Here is a 16780-nt window from a genome sequence, read left to right as displayed (position 1 = left end):
GCTCTCTACAACTGCCCGAAAGGAGGATAGAGTGAGTTGGGGGCCAGTCTCTCCTCCAAAGTAACAAGTGACAGGACAAGAGGCAATGGCCTCAAACTGCCCCATGGGAGGTTTAGATTGGATATTAGCAAAGATTTCTTCGCAGAGAGGGTGAACAGGCTGCCCAGGGAGTCACTGTCCCTGGAAGTGTTCAAAACCCTGTAGATGAGGCCTTTAGTGATATGGTTTAGTGATGGTCTTGGCAGTGCTGGGGTAATGGTTGGACTTGATGATCTTAAAGGTTTTTTCCAACCTAAATGATCCCATGATCCTGTGATCCTATGACGCGATGAGTAACGGCACCTGCCCAGCGGGGTGGGCGTGGCCTGCATTGGGAGGCGTGGCCTGAATGGCCAGGCGTGTTTGTACGTCAAGGGTCATATGGAGGCGTGTCCAATCGCGGCCCGCCCCCCTCCGCTCTTCCCACCATCACGCCACCGCGGGTGCTGGCCCCGCCCCCTTGCCGCGTACCGATTGGCGGGAACGGCGAGGCGAGGCGGGGCGTCACGGGCGGGCAGCATTTAAAGCGCGGGGGGCCGGCGCTGGGACGGGCTACGAGAAGACGAGATGGAGCGAGTGGTGCTGGTGACTGGTGCCAGCAGGTAAGCGGCGGGCACCAGGTGGTGGAGGAGCCGTAACAGCGCGGGGTGGGGCGGGCCGGAACAGGCTTGGCTTGGCCCGGCCCGCCCTCGGCTCGTCCCTGCCCGCCAGCGTTGTATCTGACACCGTACCCAATTGCAGCGGCGTGGGGTTGGCGTTGTGCCGGCGGCTGCTGGAGGAGGATGGCCGTATCCATCTCTGTATCGCCTGCCGAAACTCCCAGAAGAGCGAAGCCACGCGAGACCTCATCCTGGAAACCCACCCTGCCGCACAGGTTTCCACTGTGGAAGTGGACCTGGGTAGCCTGGCTTCCGTGCTGCATGTTGCCCGTGAGCTCCGCTGCAGGTATTGGGTCTCCATCCTCTGCCTCACCGGACCCCCCTGTCCACCCTCTGCCCCTCACCCCTCTGTTCTTTCCCGCTCAGGTTTCAGCGGCTGGACTTTGTCTACCTCAATGCTGGGATAATGCCCAATCCACACGTGAACTTCAAGGCACTCTGGCATGGTCTCCTTACCGGGTAGGAGGTGTTGGGGGGTCTAGTCCTGGCTTGTGGGTGGTATGTGGTGCTGGCAGCATCATAGCCAAGGCATGCCTGTGGGTCCAGGGCTGAAGGTGATCCTATCTCCCTTTCCCAGTGTGACACAGAGCACATTGCTGTGGGATGTGTAGGTTTGGCAGCTGGGTGAAGTGCCAGGGTACTCTAAGGCACTCAGTGCTGTTTCTGATCCCTAGTGTGAGACCTGGTGCATGGGGGGACAAGAGTTCACCCAAAGCCTGCATCTCCTGTCATTAAGTACTGAGTGAAAAATGCTGGTGTATTGTTGGGGAGGTGCTCTTACTGGGTCTCCTTTCTCATGTTTTGGTTTCACTGTAGATTTTTGTTGTTCTCAGCTGTACATCATGATATTTTGTGAAGCTAATACTTGATGCTGGTATAGGCGTTGTTATTCTGTAAGCAAAGTGGGGAGGTTGAGTTAGGGCACAAAGTGACTTGCATTGTGTCCAAAGCAGTTGTTGGGGGTGTTGAACATGGGTGTTAGATTGCTTTCCTTATCTGAATTAAGCATGGCCCTAGGGCATAGTTCCGTGGTGGAGCTTGACTGTATTAGCCATCTGTGAAATGGAAGAGCAAGAATTTATGGGATTTTTTAATGGTACTTTACTGTGATGAATTGAAAGAAGGGGCAAGTCTTCTCTGGTCTAGTCAGTATTGAGACACTTGCAAATAAAGGGGCTGACATAAGCTTTTCCAAGCCTTTTTTTTTCCATGGCTTAATAGAACCCTTGAAGGTGAAACCAAAGAGTCTGCTTGGAGCCTGTGAGGTGAGGGGTACTTCTGAAGGGCTGAAGTGGGAGAGCAGTAGATGCTTCCTAGCAATGCTTGTCTCCTGTCCTTGGCTTCCAGGAAGTTACTTCACATGCTAACCACTGCAGAAGGTGTAATGACCCAGACGGACAGGCTGAATGGAGATGGACTTCAGGAGGTGTTTGCCACCAACCTCTTTGGACACTTTATTCTGGTGAGACTGCATATGAAGATTGAGCCCTTGGCCTGCCTGTTGATGTTGGTAGAGATGGGTCCAGGCAGTAGTGATGAATCAGTTCTATCTTACAGGTTTGGCTGCTGATGCAAGCTACAGCCTGGAAGATAACAAATGACAAGGCAATGGTCTCAGGCTTTGTTTAAGTAGCAATAAATGGTGATAGTCATTTCAAGGGTTAATATAAGTTTGAGGTTGATGTAGTTAGCCAGTGGATAGAGGTAAACCATATGTAGTTCTGTCTGTCCAGGGTGAATACCAAGGCTTGGCTGTGTTAAATTCTGAGGTGCTTAACTGAGCTGTGCAGGAGAATGGTGGCTGCTTGTAAATGTTCCTTGGCCTGAAGCTGTACCTGAGCAGTGGCTGCTTCTGGCTACTGTAGGGAAGACTGTCCCAGAAAGCTCAGATAGCTCACAGCTTTTAAGAACTATAAAGCTATACTGTAACACTTGAAAATCACTGTGTTAAGGAAGTTAGCAATTCTTTTGCAGGTTCGTCAACTTGAGTCTCTACTCTGCGGTAATGAAAAGCCTTCACGACTCATCTGGACCTCTTCCAGCAATGCCAGAGAGTCTGCCTTCAGCCTCTCTGACTATCAGCATGCCAAGGGGCAGGAATCATACAGTTCCTCCAAATATGCTACTGACCTGACAAGTGTGGTTCTGAACAGGAAATTTAATAAGCAGGTGATGATGGGGTTTGCATGTCTGAAGAAACCTAATGAGCTCCTACTATTTATAATTATCATTACATTGTTGTTACCTGGTTACATTCATTCACAGAAAACTGATATATTCCTTAATGCACGTTTAAGAACTAAATGGAGGCCAAAGTTAAACTGCTGTTGTGTGTAGTGGAGAATCATAGAATACTTAGGATTGGAAAAGACCCTAAGATCATGTAGTTCCAACCCTACTGCCATGGGCAGGGATGTCTCACACTAGACCATGTCACCCAAGGCTCTGTCCAACCTGGTGTTGAATGCTGCCAGAGATGGAGCATTTACCACTTCTCTGGGCAACCTGTTCCAGTGCCTAACCACCCTCACAGCAAAGAACTTCTTCCTTATGTTGCTTCTGGGGCTTTTGTCAGAAACTTCTGAAAGCAGAAGAATTTTAGGAGTGGTTCCTACCTTGCAAGTTCTAGCTGACTTTTTAGACCAAATAATTGGTCTTAAAGAGCAAAGAGCTGCTGCTCTTTCCAGGTGTTACCTGCCTATCGGAACAAGGCTACTCTGGCAGCTTTGCTTGCAAGTACTTGACATGCAGGCTCTACTGTCTCTCCTGATGGCTCCATGCTGCTATTCAAGTTTGTTACACTACCATGTGTGAGCAACCTGCCTTCATGGACAACGTGCCTGTCATGGGGGATTGCTGGATTTTGTTGCCAAGCTGCAGCCCTAGTCCAGTGATAGTGATTGCACTCTTGAAATACTTCAGGAGAAAATGTTTTGGTCCTAGAAGTTTGAACCCTTCTCTTAAAGGTGAGGTAACATTTGATCTGTGGGCTGTAATTTCTGGGATGACTGCTATTGTTGCTGTTGAGCTGCGTGGAGACTGCAGCGTGAGGTTGTGAAGGCGCGGCCTCCCAACACATCCATCAGTCTGGTGGTCTTGCAATGGGCACAGATTTAACATAAACATCTCCAATTTGAGCCTTTCAGAAATGGCTACATCTAATCACTCACTAATGACTTTAGGGAGTATCTACTATTAACTGGTCCCTATAGTCACCTTCAGCTTCTTGCTGAGAAGTATTAGGAGGCAAGGAGTATGTTCTGTTCTTTAATTTATGTATTTACACACTGATTGACTTTCTTCTCTGCAGGGTCTGTATTCCAGTGTTGTTTGTCCTGGTCTTGTTATGTCTAACATGACCTACAGAATTTTACCAGTTTTTCTGTGGAAGCTGCTAATGCCCATCATGTGGTTGGTAAGTGGATCTCCTGCCTGGTTTTAGTGTTGAGGTAGCCCTGCTGTCATATACTTCTCCGAGTAATGTGCAGCCTGCTTCTGGCTCCTTGCTACCCATGCTGCTATACAGCTCTTTCCTCTGTTGGATTAGGCAGGCTAGCCCCTCTACAAACCTTTCCTTTTGGTACCTTGGGGCCTGAATTCCCAAGCTGAGTTTGGAGGCTTGGTGCTGGACAGCACTGTACATAGAGCAAGGGCTCTTCTCTTCAGCCATAAAAGCATTTATCAAGGCTCCCCTTAGGTTTCCCAGCCTGCTTGGGCTTGTGAAACTCTTGTCATTTTGGTGGTAGCAGAACTCAGGGCAAAACTTGGCCCCCGTGCTTTGAAATGCCGTTTGTTTCTAGAACACAGTGTATTTTTCCATGTTCTTTTCATTCCTCTGGAAGGCAGCATCTCTTGCTCTCTTTCTGACTCCTTGGAAAGCAAAGCCTCCTGCTCTTTGTTGCTCTTTCCCCTGCTTTCTTAAAGCTTTCTTTCCTTTTTTCCTCTGGACTTCAGCTTTTCAGGTTCACTACAGTTCTGTTCCTGAAGGCTGCCTGCTCTGAGCCTTGATGCTCTTGCTGCAAGACTGGCCTTTCTGCTTAAGCTGATCCTCATGGATCACATTTCTCCTGGCAGTGGAGAGGCAATGCCTTCTCAGTTGTCCTCAGCGCTGGCAATATTATAGATCCTCTCTGCCTCCTGCCATTTGTGCTCTTGAAACCATTCAAGAGGAGGTGCCTACAATGTCTATGTGTGGCCTTTTGCCTCTTGCTTTGGGGGTGAGCTCAATGTGGGAGCATGGAGCAAGGCTTGCTGATCCAGTGGGTGGCTCCAAAAAATAGTTTGTGGTTATAGAGGGATGCTTTAGTCATAAGCGTGCAGTATTACCTATAGTCAACTTTTAGAAGCATTGCTACCTCTGGTAGGTTGTCTGGTGTGGCTGGGCTGTGGAGGGCTGGCCAGAGAAACCATGGGCCACAATACAGATTCTATCATGTGCTTCTTTTCCCCTCAGATCCGCTTTTTTGCCAAAACTTATACTTTGACCCCATATAATGGAGCAGAAGCTCATGTAAGTAGTTCACAACTTGATTTTGATATTCCTTCCAGGGTCTGCTGCCTGAACAGTGAGCCTCTCAATAAGGCTGGTGGGTGGGTGATGTATTTCAGCCCTGAATAGCACACAGCAGTGAGTGCTGGAGTACCAGCTATGAATGGAGCTGATCTGGCAGGTGATGCTTTACACCTTCATAAAAATAGATTTTTTTTTTTTTTTTTTTGGAAAAAGGCTTTTCCTTCCATCTCAGTTGGGAGGACGCTGCTCTCCCTGCTGGCAGACATGCAGGCATCAGGGGATGGAGGCAGGTAACAGTGTGCCTCAAGTACAGTAGTGAGCAAGTTTAGCCATGTTGAACTCTTTTAGTGGTTTAGCACTGGGGCATAAACATGTTTTACTGTTGGCTTGGGCAGGTCACAGCTGAGAGGAGACAGCTCAGAACTATTTCTCTAGATAGCAAATCTTCCCCTGTGTGGTGAAAGCATCTGAGGTGTGTTTTCCTGTGTCCACTGGCAGTTGGGTCCTTGGCTGCAGGCTCGGTTGGGACAACGTGCACTGGACTTGTACATGTTTGGGCTGTTTTTCCTAGGTGTGGCTCTTCAAGCAGAAGCCAGAGCACCTGGATGCACTTGTCAAGTACCACAGCTGTACTTCTGGACTGGGGAAGAGCTATGTGGAGCCCAGAAAGGTACATGGAGCAGCAGCTTTCTACTTTGGGGGGTGGGGCTTGGCTAGGAGTCTACCATCTGCCTTGCATGGAAGGGTTGGTGCCAAGGGTGTCCTGTGGCTGGAGTGGAAACAAAATGTTGAATGCTGAGCAGTAAGGAGGGATGTGGGGTTATCTGCAAGGCTTCCTAGAGTAACTCCTGGCTCAGGCTGGAGTTTGGAAGACATTGAAGGATGAGTGTGTAATGATGCTTCCCCAGAACATTTTCTGGCTTGTGACAGATGCCTTTAGTTGCCTCACTGTGATTGTGGAAGCTCTGGAGACGCGCCTTGCCTGTCCCCAGAGCTGACCTTGGTGTCTCTGCTAGCTGCCACCAAAGTGATGTCTCACAGTGCTATTCTTATTGTCTTCCAGTTTGATGTGGATGAAGAAACTGCTGAGAAACTGTATGGAAAGCTCTTGGAACTGGAGAAGCAGACTCTAGAGAAATACAGTGATCTCCTAGATTAAGTAAAGCCAATTTAAGTGGAATAACAGTCTCAGATGGGTAATATGGGCTTTCTTCGTTCTGGTGCTGCTTGCATTGCCTGCTGTTCTGCAGGCATGTGGCTTCAGACCCCATCTTCCTTCTCAACAGAAGGTGAACAATTCCTGAAAATGGAAATGTGAAAACTGAAGAGCAAAACTTAATCTTTTTGGTATGGGATTTTTTTCTAGCATAAAACTGGAGACCTAGAGTAGGTGGAGACTGTCTTAACACAGTTGCGAAAAAGTGTCTTGCAAAAGCATGACTGAACTGCGCACAGTTTGGGAACAGCCTCAAAACATGTGGTTTAAATCTGGCTTAGCACACAAAAGGCAGCAGTCTGGGGTTCTGTCCTGTGTTTTGGCTCTACATGCATTACCCATGGCTGATCCTGAAGTACTTGAAGGCTCATCTTCAGAAGAACTCCTTTTACCCTTGTACACCAAATCTGGGGCCAGCTTTCCAGATGTGCTCACCAAGATTGAACCTTGCTGGAAGTCAGGCTCTGCACATCATGTGAAGCCAAGCTCCTGAAGATCTGGCCTGAGAAGAGCACCACTTGCCTCAGCTGTGAGGATAGATGCCTTACTCTCCCCTTGGTGTGGGGCTGTAAAGGTTCTAACCACAACTGACTGCAGAAACTGATGCTGTTGATGTTAACCTGTGCTCAAGGCTGGTCTGCTCTGTTTATAGCAAGAGTGAGAGGTTACCGTGTTATTTTACATATTTAACTCTTTTTATAGAAATTTACTGTACCAAGTATTCTTCCTGTTGTCTATCCTGGGGAACTTCAAGTACCTGGTGTACTTCAAATTCTGCAATGAATAAATTATTGGAACTGACTTGTCCTGGCTGCAGTGGTGTTTTTACTCCTATAGCTGGCTGCTTTTGAGTTGGGGGGCTGGAAGGGAGGTTGGTTTGTTGCCTTGCACAAGAAGCCTGTGTATACCTGGGAAGTGTGAGGTCTCTTCCTCCATAGGAAAGCTGTCAGCCACCTCTTTGGTCTTGCTTCTCTTCTTCCTTCTAGTTAATGAAAGACATGAGTGACTTCTGAAGACTTCAGTGTGGTTTTGTGTGTTGAGCATCTGTGGGGTGTCTGAGAGCATTTCCTAGCCTTAGGCACTTGGGAGACAGATGTCTCTGGTGCTTGCTCACCCTCATGTGTCACATAATGACAGGTATTGCAGTGTTCCTGAGCACTTTCCTGGGACCTGGCAGAGGCCAGGTGAGGTTAGAAGGGAGGCTGTGCTTGCTTTTATTCTCACCCTCTGCTGGTTTTGAGCAGTTCTGCAAAGTAGAGGAGTACTGCTGGTATGGTGTGGTTTGTAGTAGAAATAGCTCAGTCTTGACTTTAGGCTGTGAAGCTCAGCCGTTGTGTGAGTACCTGAGTTACCAGCATTAATGTGGATGGGAATGTACTCTGTTTTGCCCTGACAGTGGAACAGAATGAGAGTTGGCCATTGCGGAGTGGAACTTCTGGCTATGGCTGTAGCTGTTCAGAGTTGTGAAGAAGATTGAGATGTGCTTATGTGGACCTTTATTAAGCCTGGAATGAAGTGGCAAAATTCTAGGGTGGGCAGAGATTGATGACCATGGGAAGAACCTTTGAGGTTTTCATTGGTGATTGTGTTTTTTCCTCACTCAGGTGTGTGTCTGTGGGCTGAAGCTGGGCATTTATCAGGGGAAGTTGTGCCTGATGGGATGGGGTGAGTGTTTTTTCCTATGGAGCATGCAGAAACGGGCAAGGGGAGAGATTCTGTGATGCACCAAAACCAACCTTTGAGTTATCTGTGATGCTGATGTCGAGTAGAGCTATGAATAGGTTTCTGGGCTCATCTTAAAAGCACCCTATACCTCTCTTGAGGATTTGGAGCTCAGGGTTAGAGACCATGTGTTTCTGTCCTGCTGTGCCTGAGCTCAGCCTGCTGCAAGGTTTAGTTTCACCTTAGATGTTGTGAAGGCACCTGGTGCACTGTGATGTATGTCACATACTGGGAGATGCAAGTGTGGGATTGGGAGTTGTGGGGGATCCGCTGCACCATGTGGTTATGGTAGGTGCAGATGCAAAGTAGCCTTTGGGGATCTCTAGCTCAGCTTCCTGCTCAAACAGTTACCTGAAGAAGGAAGAAGTGGTGACAAAGCACAAGTTAAGCCTGTAAGAGATTGGGCAACCTGGAAAGATGGGATAATGTTTGTGGTTTCCTGGGGGTATGGTGCTGCATGGAGCTAGAGATGCATGATCAACCCAAGTGTCTCCAGAAGACTGTTCTTCTATTGGAGGAGGGGCTCTATTGTCCTACAGCATTTGTCACAGGACCCCATTGCTCTATAGGGGTATCTGCCTGCTTTTGTGACCACAGCCACCACTGTCCATGCCCTTCTGTAGAAGAAAACTTGGCTGTGCTTGGCTTCATCTTCTGCTTCTCTCCTCCGTGTTGTGAGAAGCTTTACATCCAAGGGGTAGGGCTGTTCTGTGGGATGGGAACTGTAACCACCTCTCAGGTTTTGTCTTTCACCCTGAAAGCACAGGTAGGAACTGGTGCTTGAAATGGAGACTGTTCAAAGAGCAGGGGGTGGCCCAGTTGCTTGTTGCCCTCTGTGAACCTTGCCTGACCCAAGGGATGCTGTGCCATCTGGTATGGCCTCTCACTGCCCAAGTGACTGTGAGCAGAGCTGGCCAACGCCCTGGAGCTGCCAGTCTGCAGGGAGGGATGATCCTCGTGCCCTGCTCTTGGCTAAGAGATGCCTATGCAAAGGAGCTGAATCCTCCAACTAATGCCATTTGGCTGGCAGGCATATCCAGCCATGATGGTAGTAATGGAGAAATGACAACTAGGTCAAGGAGAAGCAGGCAGGTACATGCATTTGTCAGCCTCTTCCCAATACACTCCTGTCCCCTTGTCTTTGCTTGCTAAGATAGTGTAGACGCTGCTGATGCCATTGCATGAATTGGGTGCTTCCACTGAGGTTGTGCATGTGGACTTGTTGAGCCCTTTGTGCAATGAAAACAGGTTGTGCCCAGAGCACAGGGCCCTGTGACGGAGCAGGGTGGTAAGAAATGCCAGGTATGGGACGAGGCAAGAGCCAGAAGTGCCAGCCATGAGTCAGATCTAAGACAGGACCTTTCTGTTTGCATCCTCAGATACAGAGCTTTCCAGAGATGCTCTAGGGCAGGTCTTGAATGTGAAAACTCTTTGTGGTTGCTTTATGAGGTGTTATGCAATGACTGTATCTAATCATTGTGCCTCATCCTGAGCCACTGGTTTCTTATCTTCCTGAGTAAATGTGTTGCCTTGCTCCAAACACAGTCTGAGTCCTCCATTGCTTTGCAGCTCAGCTGGTTTTCAGCTACTTCAGGGCACTGACAACAAGAGCATGGGTAGGAACTGCATCCCAAGATGTGACTGTGGAAGGAGAAAGCTTGAGATCAGTATGGCAGGGCTGAAATCCCCACGCCTGTGTGACCTCTGCCTCTCCCAGAGGGAAAGGTGACAGGATTGAAGGAAACAATAAGGACCAGTCCGTGTCTCTGTAAACAGAGGCGGATGTAGTACACCCAGCTTGTTTTGAAACACCTTTGAACAGCAACTTTGATGTTGAAAGTGCTTGGAGGAGAGCTGCCCAGAGGTGGGGGAAAGGAGAGATGTAGCTCTGAAGAGCTGGGTGAGAAATGGGGAGCAGAAACCCCTCTGGGAGTGCCTGTGTGGCAGGAAAGAGGTGAGAGGGACATGGATCCAGGTGGGTTTTGCTGAGAATGGGTGAACTGTAGAGTCCCAAGAAGCTTTCTGTTGGGACAGAGAGTTTACACCTCCAGCCAGCCCTGCTCCAAGCAGATGGCCTGCCTCCTGACTGGCCCAGGGATATGCCCAGGTGAGTTCTGGAGTCTTCAGGGATAAAGACCCCACAGCCCTGCTGGGCCCTGTCCTGGGGCTGCTCCCACACACCACCACGCTTTGCATCTTCCCAAGGAAGAGTAAGGATGACTTTGCCTGAAGGATGAGATGTTGGAGGCTTAGGGCAGACGTGCCACATGGCTGAGGAAATGAGAAAGCCCAAAGACAGCCAAGACTGCCTGGAGGGTCAGGGAGGCTTTTCAATGTTTCTTTGCAAAACAGGGAGCTGTGCCCAAAGGAGAGACCATGAAGGGGAGCTGGTGGATAAGTTCAGAAACAGCTTGTGAGAATAATCAGAATGAGTATTAAATCCTTTTTCTAGCTCATCAATAGGTGCTCCTGTGTGAGAGCAGAGTTTGGAGAGGCTGTGGTGCTCTAATCAACATTTTTGGCATCAGTGAGAGGAGCCTGGGGAGGCTGCTCTGCCAGAAACCTTCTTGAAGATGCAACGATTTGTATTATACCAAGGTGCTAGTAGGGGAGACTACTGGGCAGGCAGATGAACAAGCAGGGCTGGGTGATGTACATCTTCAAGCTGAACTGAAAACTCTGCATTCATTTCTCTCTTACAACTGCCTCAAGCAAAGCGAAGAGGGGCAGCTGGCTGGATACTCAATCTGGGGTCAAGCTGTGCAAGGTCTTGCTGCAAGGCAGCACAGATGCTAAACACTTACATAGGATCCTCTTTCTTGAAAGAGAGGTTATTAAGGATGCAGGGTGCTCTGGGCAGGCATGGTTCTGGTCTTGCCCTGCTTTTTGTTTCTGTCTGTCTTAGCAGAAGCTTTGGTCAGTTTGGTTTGTTTCAGTCTACATCTGCCATCCTGGCTAAGCATTGCCCACCCTCAAGGGACATCGGTAACCTCAGGGGTGGCGGGGATCTAGCCAGTCTCTACAAGTGGCTGTGTGGGTCACAGCTAAGAGGACGGCCTTGTTTTGGAGCATCATGTTCAGTTCTGAAGACCTAGGCATCCTTGACCACAGCTCAGCTACTCCTAAGATTCATCTCTGAAGTAGCTCTGTGAGTCACTGTGGCCTGCACCTCTCTGGGAAGCACAAGGCAGGTGCAGTGATATCTTGCATCCTTGTCATCTGAATAGGGGTGGCTCATCCATGGTAAGCCAGCAAAAGCCAGACCTGTGGAGATGGTTTGGGCTTGTCATTTCCAAGCAGTGGCATGTGGAGGCTGCAGGGATGCTCCTCTGCTCCAGCCTGCGTCACAGAGCCCAAGGACATGTGCTGCATTGTCTCAGCACCAGTTAATGGTTTGTTAATGGCCTTAAAATGCAGTTATACTACTCCGGTGTGGAGCAGATCCTCATGCTACCTACCCACACTGCCTGCCAGCAGCTGCCGCAAGTTGGGGGTCAGGAGAGCTGCGTCACATCCCTGTCTTTAATTTCCTGTATGCCTTAGAGCAGGTCATGGCTTCCTTGGCCTTGGGCAGCTCTTGGGTTGACTCAGGATCTTCCTGTAGTGCTCAACAGATCCCCAAGACAGCTCAAGATGAGTATTCTTGTCTGGAGAGGGATGTGTTGTCACCTGGGTCCCTGGACCTAGTCCACATGGATGGAAGTGGGCTCTCGGGGGACACCACTTGGGTCCATGTGCTAACAGAAGTGTTGGAGAACAGAAACAGCTGGAGAGCAGCTTGAGGATGGCTGTTTCTCTGGGCTAGCTGCCAGGCAGTGGCAGAAATTGAGGTCAGCGAAGTTAGGGAGAGAAGGCTGTAGCATGCACATTGCCTCATGTTTAGGGTGTAAGGGAGCACCAGATCTAAGGTCAGAGGAGTTAGATTGGTGGGGCAACGGCAGTCTGGGCATTTCTCTGTATACAGGCAGTGGGTCACGTCTCTAGATGTTTTTGTTACAGGCTCACTGGAGTGTTGATGGCATGGGCTTCTGGAGGTCCCTTGTTGAATATGTCCCTCTTGGAGAAACAGGACTAGCATCAGCACTAATAATATACCTCCCTGCTCCCTGCAGGGCCCCATGGTACTGGTCATGTCCTTGGGCTCTGCTGCTGCTCTTTCATGTTCTGAGCCATGAGGCTTTTGGATCCAAGGTTCTTACATGTCTTGTGTTTCACATCTGAGCTAAGAGGTTCATCCTCGTTCCCAAACACCTCCTGTAGCATAAGCTCTCTCTAAGAGGGAAGATGTGTCAGGGTAGTGTAGCCCCTGGATGCTTAACCACAGGGACATCCTTGGTGGAGCTGCCTGCTCTGCATGGGGTGGGTGCATTGGCAGCTGCCTCATTGCAAGGAGAGCCTTCTGGGGACCCCTCTGCTATTTCCAGTGGGACCAGACATCAACAGAGGTCCCTGTGGCTGTGTTGGGGGCAGCCACTCACATGGGCAGTGCCCAGTTCAGCTCCCACTGCAGACACTGGGGTTGAATTTCCACCTTTCTGCAATGTGTCCCTTCAGCTGGTGAACCACCCAGCAGCGTGCCAGCCCAGCAGGCAGCTCACCAGATGCCTGCGTCAGTCCCATGGGTGCCAGTGGCTTCCTCCCACCCATGTGGTGATGGCTCTTGGCACTCCTGTCATCAACAAAGCCCTTGGCAGGTTTGGTGACTCCTGCCAGACCTGCTGGTGTCATGGGACCAGCATTTAATGAGAAGGGACCACGAGGGTGGGACATCTCCTGCAGGAAATGTCCTGTGTGTGCAGTCATTCTCTGTGGAGGCGAAGAGCCTGGGTCCAGCTTCTTTCCCCAGACTTGAGGACAATGCAGTTGCGGTGTAGAGCAGTAGCGCTGGTAGAGGGTATAGGGGAGAAGGGTGAGAATGTAAAGGTGGTGGCATTAGAAGAATTGTCTTCCCATAAGTCCCTTGGATCTCCCATGAGCCAGCAGGATCTTCACTGAGGCATGGACACAGACTGCAGTGGAGCCAATTACTGTTGTCTCAGGGCAAATAGGGAGCGTGTTGGGACAGATTTGATGATGCGGGGGCTGGTTCCATCTCTGGATGAGCTGCCTGGGACACCTTACAGCATGTGATGGCTGTGTCCTGGAGAGACTTGCCCCAGCATATCACCCTACCTGTTCTATCACCTTCCCTGAATGCTGCAGATAGGGCTGATGCTTGCTGGTCACTGCCTGAGCTGTACTTCATAATTAGTTGCAACAGGACCTACCAACACTCCTTGTGACCCAGACCTCTGCCAGGGAGAGGTCATGTCTGTCAGTCCTCCCTAACCCTCATTTTCTCCCCACCTTTTCCTCTTAGCTGTGTCCATGTCTCCCTCTCTGAGGTGCTCAGCTGGGACACAATTGCTACATGACCAAGTCTGTTTTTTTGTGGTGTTTGGCAGAACACTGATATGTGGGCTGTGGGTCCAACCACAGTGTCCTGGACACCACAGAAGTGCTGCTTGGAATAGGACAGGCAGTCCATCCTGTTCCTTACCCATGCTTGCTTTGCCAGCATTGCCAAATGCTGATCACCAGCAGCTTCTGCAGGGGCTGCCTGGAGTTTGCCTGCACAGCTCAGGTCCCCTGACCTCTTAGGTCCATGGTTCAGCTCAGGGGAGAGCACAGCAGGGCATTAATGAGAGGGACATCCCCAGGCAGGGGCGAGGACACCTCAGAGCTGTGAAGGAGAGCCAGGCTGGTTTTTCCTGGAGCCAAAAGGACTTAATACAACCAGTCCTCAGAGACCTACTTTTGCCCAAGTTGGAGGTTTCCCCATAAAATTCTAGTGTCATTTTCTGTCTCGGAGATAGAAGGTTTTGCTTCTCTCCTTTTCCTACATGTGAGCAGTTCTGTGGCACCCTCGAGCACCTGCTTCCTCTGTGTGCCCCAGCCCCTGCTTTTGCAGGGCTGCTCTGAGCACAGTTGGGTTAGCACAAAGCAGGGGAACTGGGGTCCAGGGGAGGGAGGAAGGTGTGAATGCAAGGTGCTGTAGTCAGAGCTGCATGGGGAGATGGTTATCCTTCTGTACCAGCTTAAGTCATGGCTTTTGTCTAAAATTACTGATTTTGTGTTTTCAGCTGAAAGTTCATCTCTAGAGGTGCTGCTTTTTGTGCCTGTGCCAGGTTTCATTGACAGCTTGTGCGATGGACTCTGTGCAGAGGGTGATGTGAGCACATGTGTGTGGTGCCTGGCGATGCTGTTGTGGTGAATCCATGGGCATCCCTTCCCATCACAGCTTCCGACCAAAGAATGTGATATGCAGACATGAGACAGACAGAGGGGATGTTCTGATCCTTCAGCAATGGCCCAGAAGCAGAGGGGTGGCTCACATCCATGTGTATATGGGTACCGATGGAGCAGCCCGATCACTGTGTGGGAGTGCTGGCAGCGAGCTGATGCAGCAGGGCATTGGCATTGGCTAAGCAGCCTCAAAACCCAGGGACAGACTTGCACAGCCCCATGCAGTGGAGAGGGCACGTTGTGCTGCTGTGGTGTGTGTGCTCAAGGAGATTTTGAAACACAGCAATGTGGAACCTTGCCTTGATCACAGGGGCTCAGCAAGGTTTAATTACAGCATGCAGTGGGGATGGGCTCTATCAGCTGGCATCTCGGGGAGGCAGGATGTGTACAGCTGCATCCTTGCACCAAGGAGGAAGACAGTGGGTGTGAGCTGGGGTCAGGGGGCAGGCACTCACACCCATTACCCTCTGGGTTTTTTTTGTCATCTTTTGTGCCACTAAAAGCTGGGCTCCTGTTTTCCCACCATGCCATACATGGGGTAACTGTGGGGCAGAGGTTCTCATGGATGAGATCAGGTCTGCAAGGTGTCCAAGGCTGCCCCCCACAGCGGGTAACAGCATCAGCAGAGGCACCTGCGGTGTGCAGGAAACCCAGGCAAGTCCAAAAAGTCTCTGATGCTGATGGGAAACTTCCTGGCACTGCTCAGTGGATGAGAATAGGAAGCCATAAATTTCAGCATAACATGATTATAAGGCAGAACTTGTATGAAGTCCCGCTTTTCTCATACTACAGTAGTCTGTCTTGAGCTTTGCACTCACTGCCCATGCAGCTCAGCTTGGTGCACATTCTCCTCAACCCAGCTTTAAGATGCTCTCATAAGCTCTTATCAGGTCAAACAGATCTGTCTAGGAAGCCTGGGCCTCATCCCAGCCAGCCAACCCATCTGATACAGCGTAACTCTCCTGGCCTGCTCCAGGTTTGAAAAACACTATTTCAAAGGTTTATTATTATGAAGACATATTTGAAACTATGTCTTTTGTTTTGGCTTGCACAGACCTCCTCTGTCCTCCCAGAGCTTGCTGAAGGAGGGATGCTGAAAGGCTTGATGCAGTCGTGCCTCCTGCAGGTGACATGGGCTGGACAGCCTTAGAAAAACATGGTTTCCAGAGCATATCATATGCCTGTTTGCTCAGGTCTCGTTTGACTTACAGGCATAAACACAAGTGTCACTGCTGAGGTCAGGAGGGAAACCTCTCAATTTGCTGTGCAGCTCAGGGTCACGTCATGCGCTTTCCTGTCTAGTCAATTCTCTCAATGAGATGGATTTCCTCCTTCAGTGGATGCAGGTAGGAGCGAGCTTCCCTCACCCTGGGCACCTGCAGTAAAGCTGCGTGATGGACCTGATGCACGAGGCACTGTCACTGCTTGCTGCAGCCCCTTGGCAGGCTGCATGGCCTCCTGCCATCCAGCCATGTGCTGTCTCCAGATGAGTGGCATCTGTTGAGTTCCTATCGCTTCAAATGCTCCCGTATCTCTCTGCTGGCCCTTGGCAGGTACAGAAACATTGCCATCATGAGTCCCTGGCAGCTATTGGCAGCCGGCATGGAGCTGTAGAGCCCAGGGACATGATGGCATGATCCATCAGCCTCTTTCTATATGTAACCCCTGGCAGGCACAGCTGGACTAACTTATACTGCCTTGTAAAATCCAGCATGGGAATGCTAACAAAAAGACCTGCTTCCTGCAGCTTTGGTCTCTCTCAACAGGAAGTGGTGTTGGCACCTGAGGCCATGGGACCAAAGGCCACAGGAGCTGAGGCCACAGGGAGGTGCTGAGAACTACAGCAAGTACCAGGATTGTGCATGGAACAAGCACAGCTTCTAGCTCACCTTGTTAACCTCTGAGCCAGACAACAAGGAATATGCTGTGTGCCACCAGGGCTGCTAGTTATCATAGAATCATAGAATCATAGAATAGTTAGGGTTGGAAAGGACCTTAAGATCATCTAGTTCCTACCCCCTTGCCATGGGCAGGGACACCTCACACTAGACCATGTCGCAAAGGCTCTGTCCAACCTGGCTTTGAACACTGCCAGAGATGGAGCGTTTACCACTTCTTTGGGCAACCTGTTCCTGAATTAGCCAGAGGGTGTCCTGTGCAGGTGTGTGTCCTTCCCCCTCACACCACTGACACAAGACAGGAGTGGCTGACAAGTCAGAGGGTTGTGCTGCTGTTCAGAGACAGTTTGGAGAAATGGACTGACAGGAACCTCATGCAGTTCTACACAGGACAGTACACAGTCCTGCACCTGGGCAGGAACAAGCCCATACACTAGGAAATGCTGGG

General features: G+C 50.1%; 1 protein-coding gene across 6 annotated transcripts; it reads left to right on the top strand.

Moving 5' to 3' along the window:
- The first annotated feature begins 600 nt into the window (after window positions 1-600).
- On the top strand, window positions 601-7228 carry HSD17B7 (hydroxysteroid 17-beta dehydrogenase 7). Of its 6 annotated transcripts, none has more exons than XM_080623511.1 (9): window positions 601-641; window positions 781-984; window positions 1065-1157; window positions 2046-2160; window positions 2673-2867; window positions 4009-4113; window positions 5152-5208; window positions 5783-5881; window positions 6275-7228. In XM_080623511.1, the coding sequence occupies exons 1-9, from the start codon at window positions 607-609 to the stop codon at window positions 6368-6370; spliced, it is 999 nt and encodes a 332-aa protein (XP_080479637.1). In that variant the 5' UTR covers window positions 601-606; the 3' UTR covers window positions 6371-7228. The 6 variants fall into 6 exon arrangements, 3 of the variants coding, with proteins under 3 accessions (XP_080479637.1, XP_080479638.1, XP_080479639.1); XM_080623512.1 differs by having other exon boundaries at window positions 5710-5881; XR_013957438.1 differs by lacking the exon at window positions 6275-7228 and having other exon boundaries at window positions 5152-5368; window positions 5783-5873.
- The last annotated feature ends 9552 nt before the right edge of the window (window positions 7229-16780 follow it).

The sequence above is a fragment of the Psittacula echo genome (assembly GCF_963264785.1).
Source record: "Psittacula echo genome assembly, chromosome: 7".
NCBI lineage: Eukaryota > Metazoa > Chordata > Aves > Psittaciformes > Psittacidae > Psittacula > Psittacula echo.
Note: the sequence above shows the minus strand (reverse complement) of the source record. Positions and strands in the feature narration are given on the sequence as shown.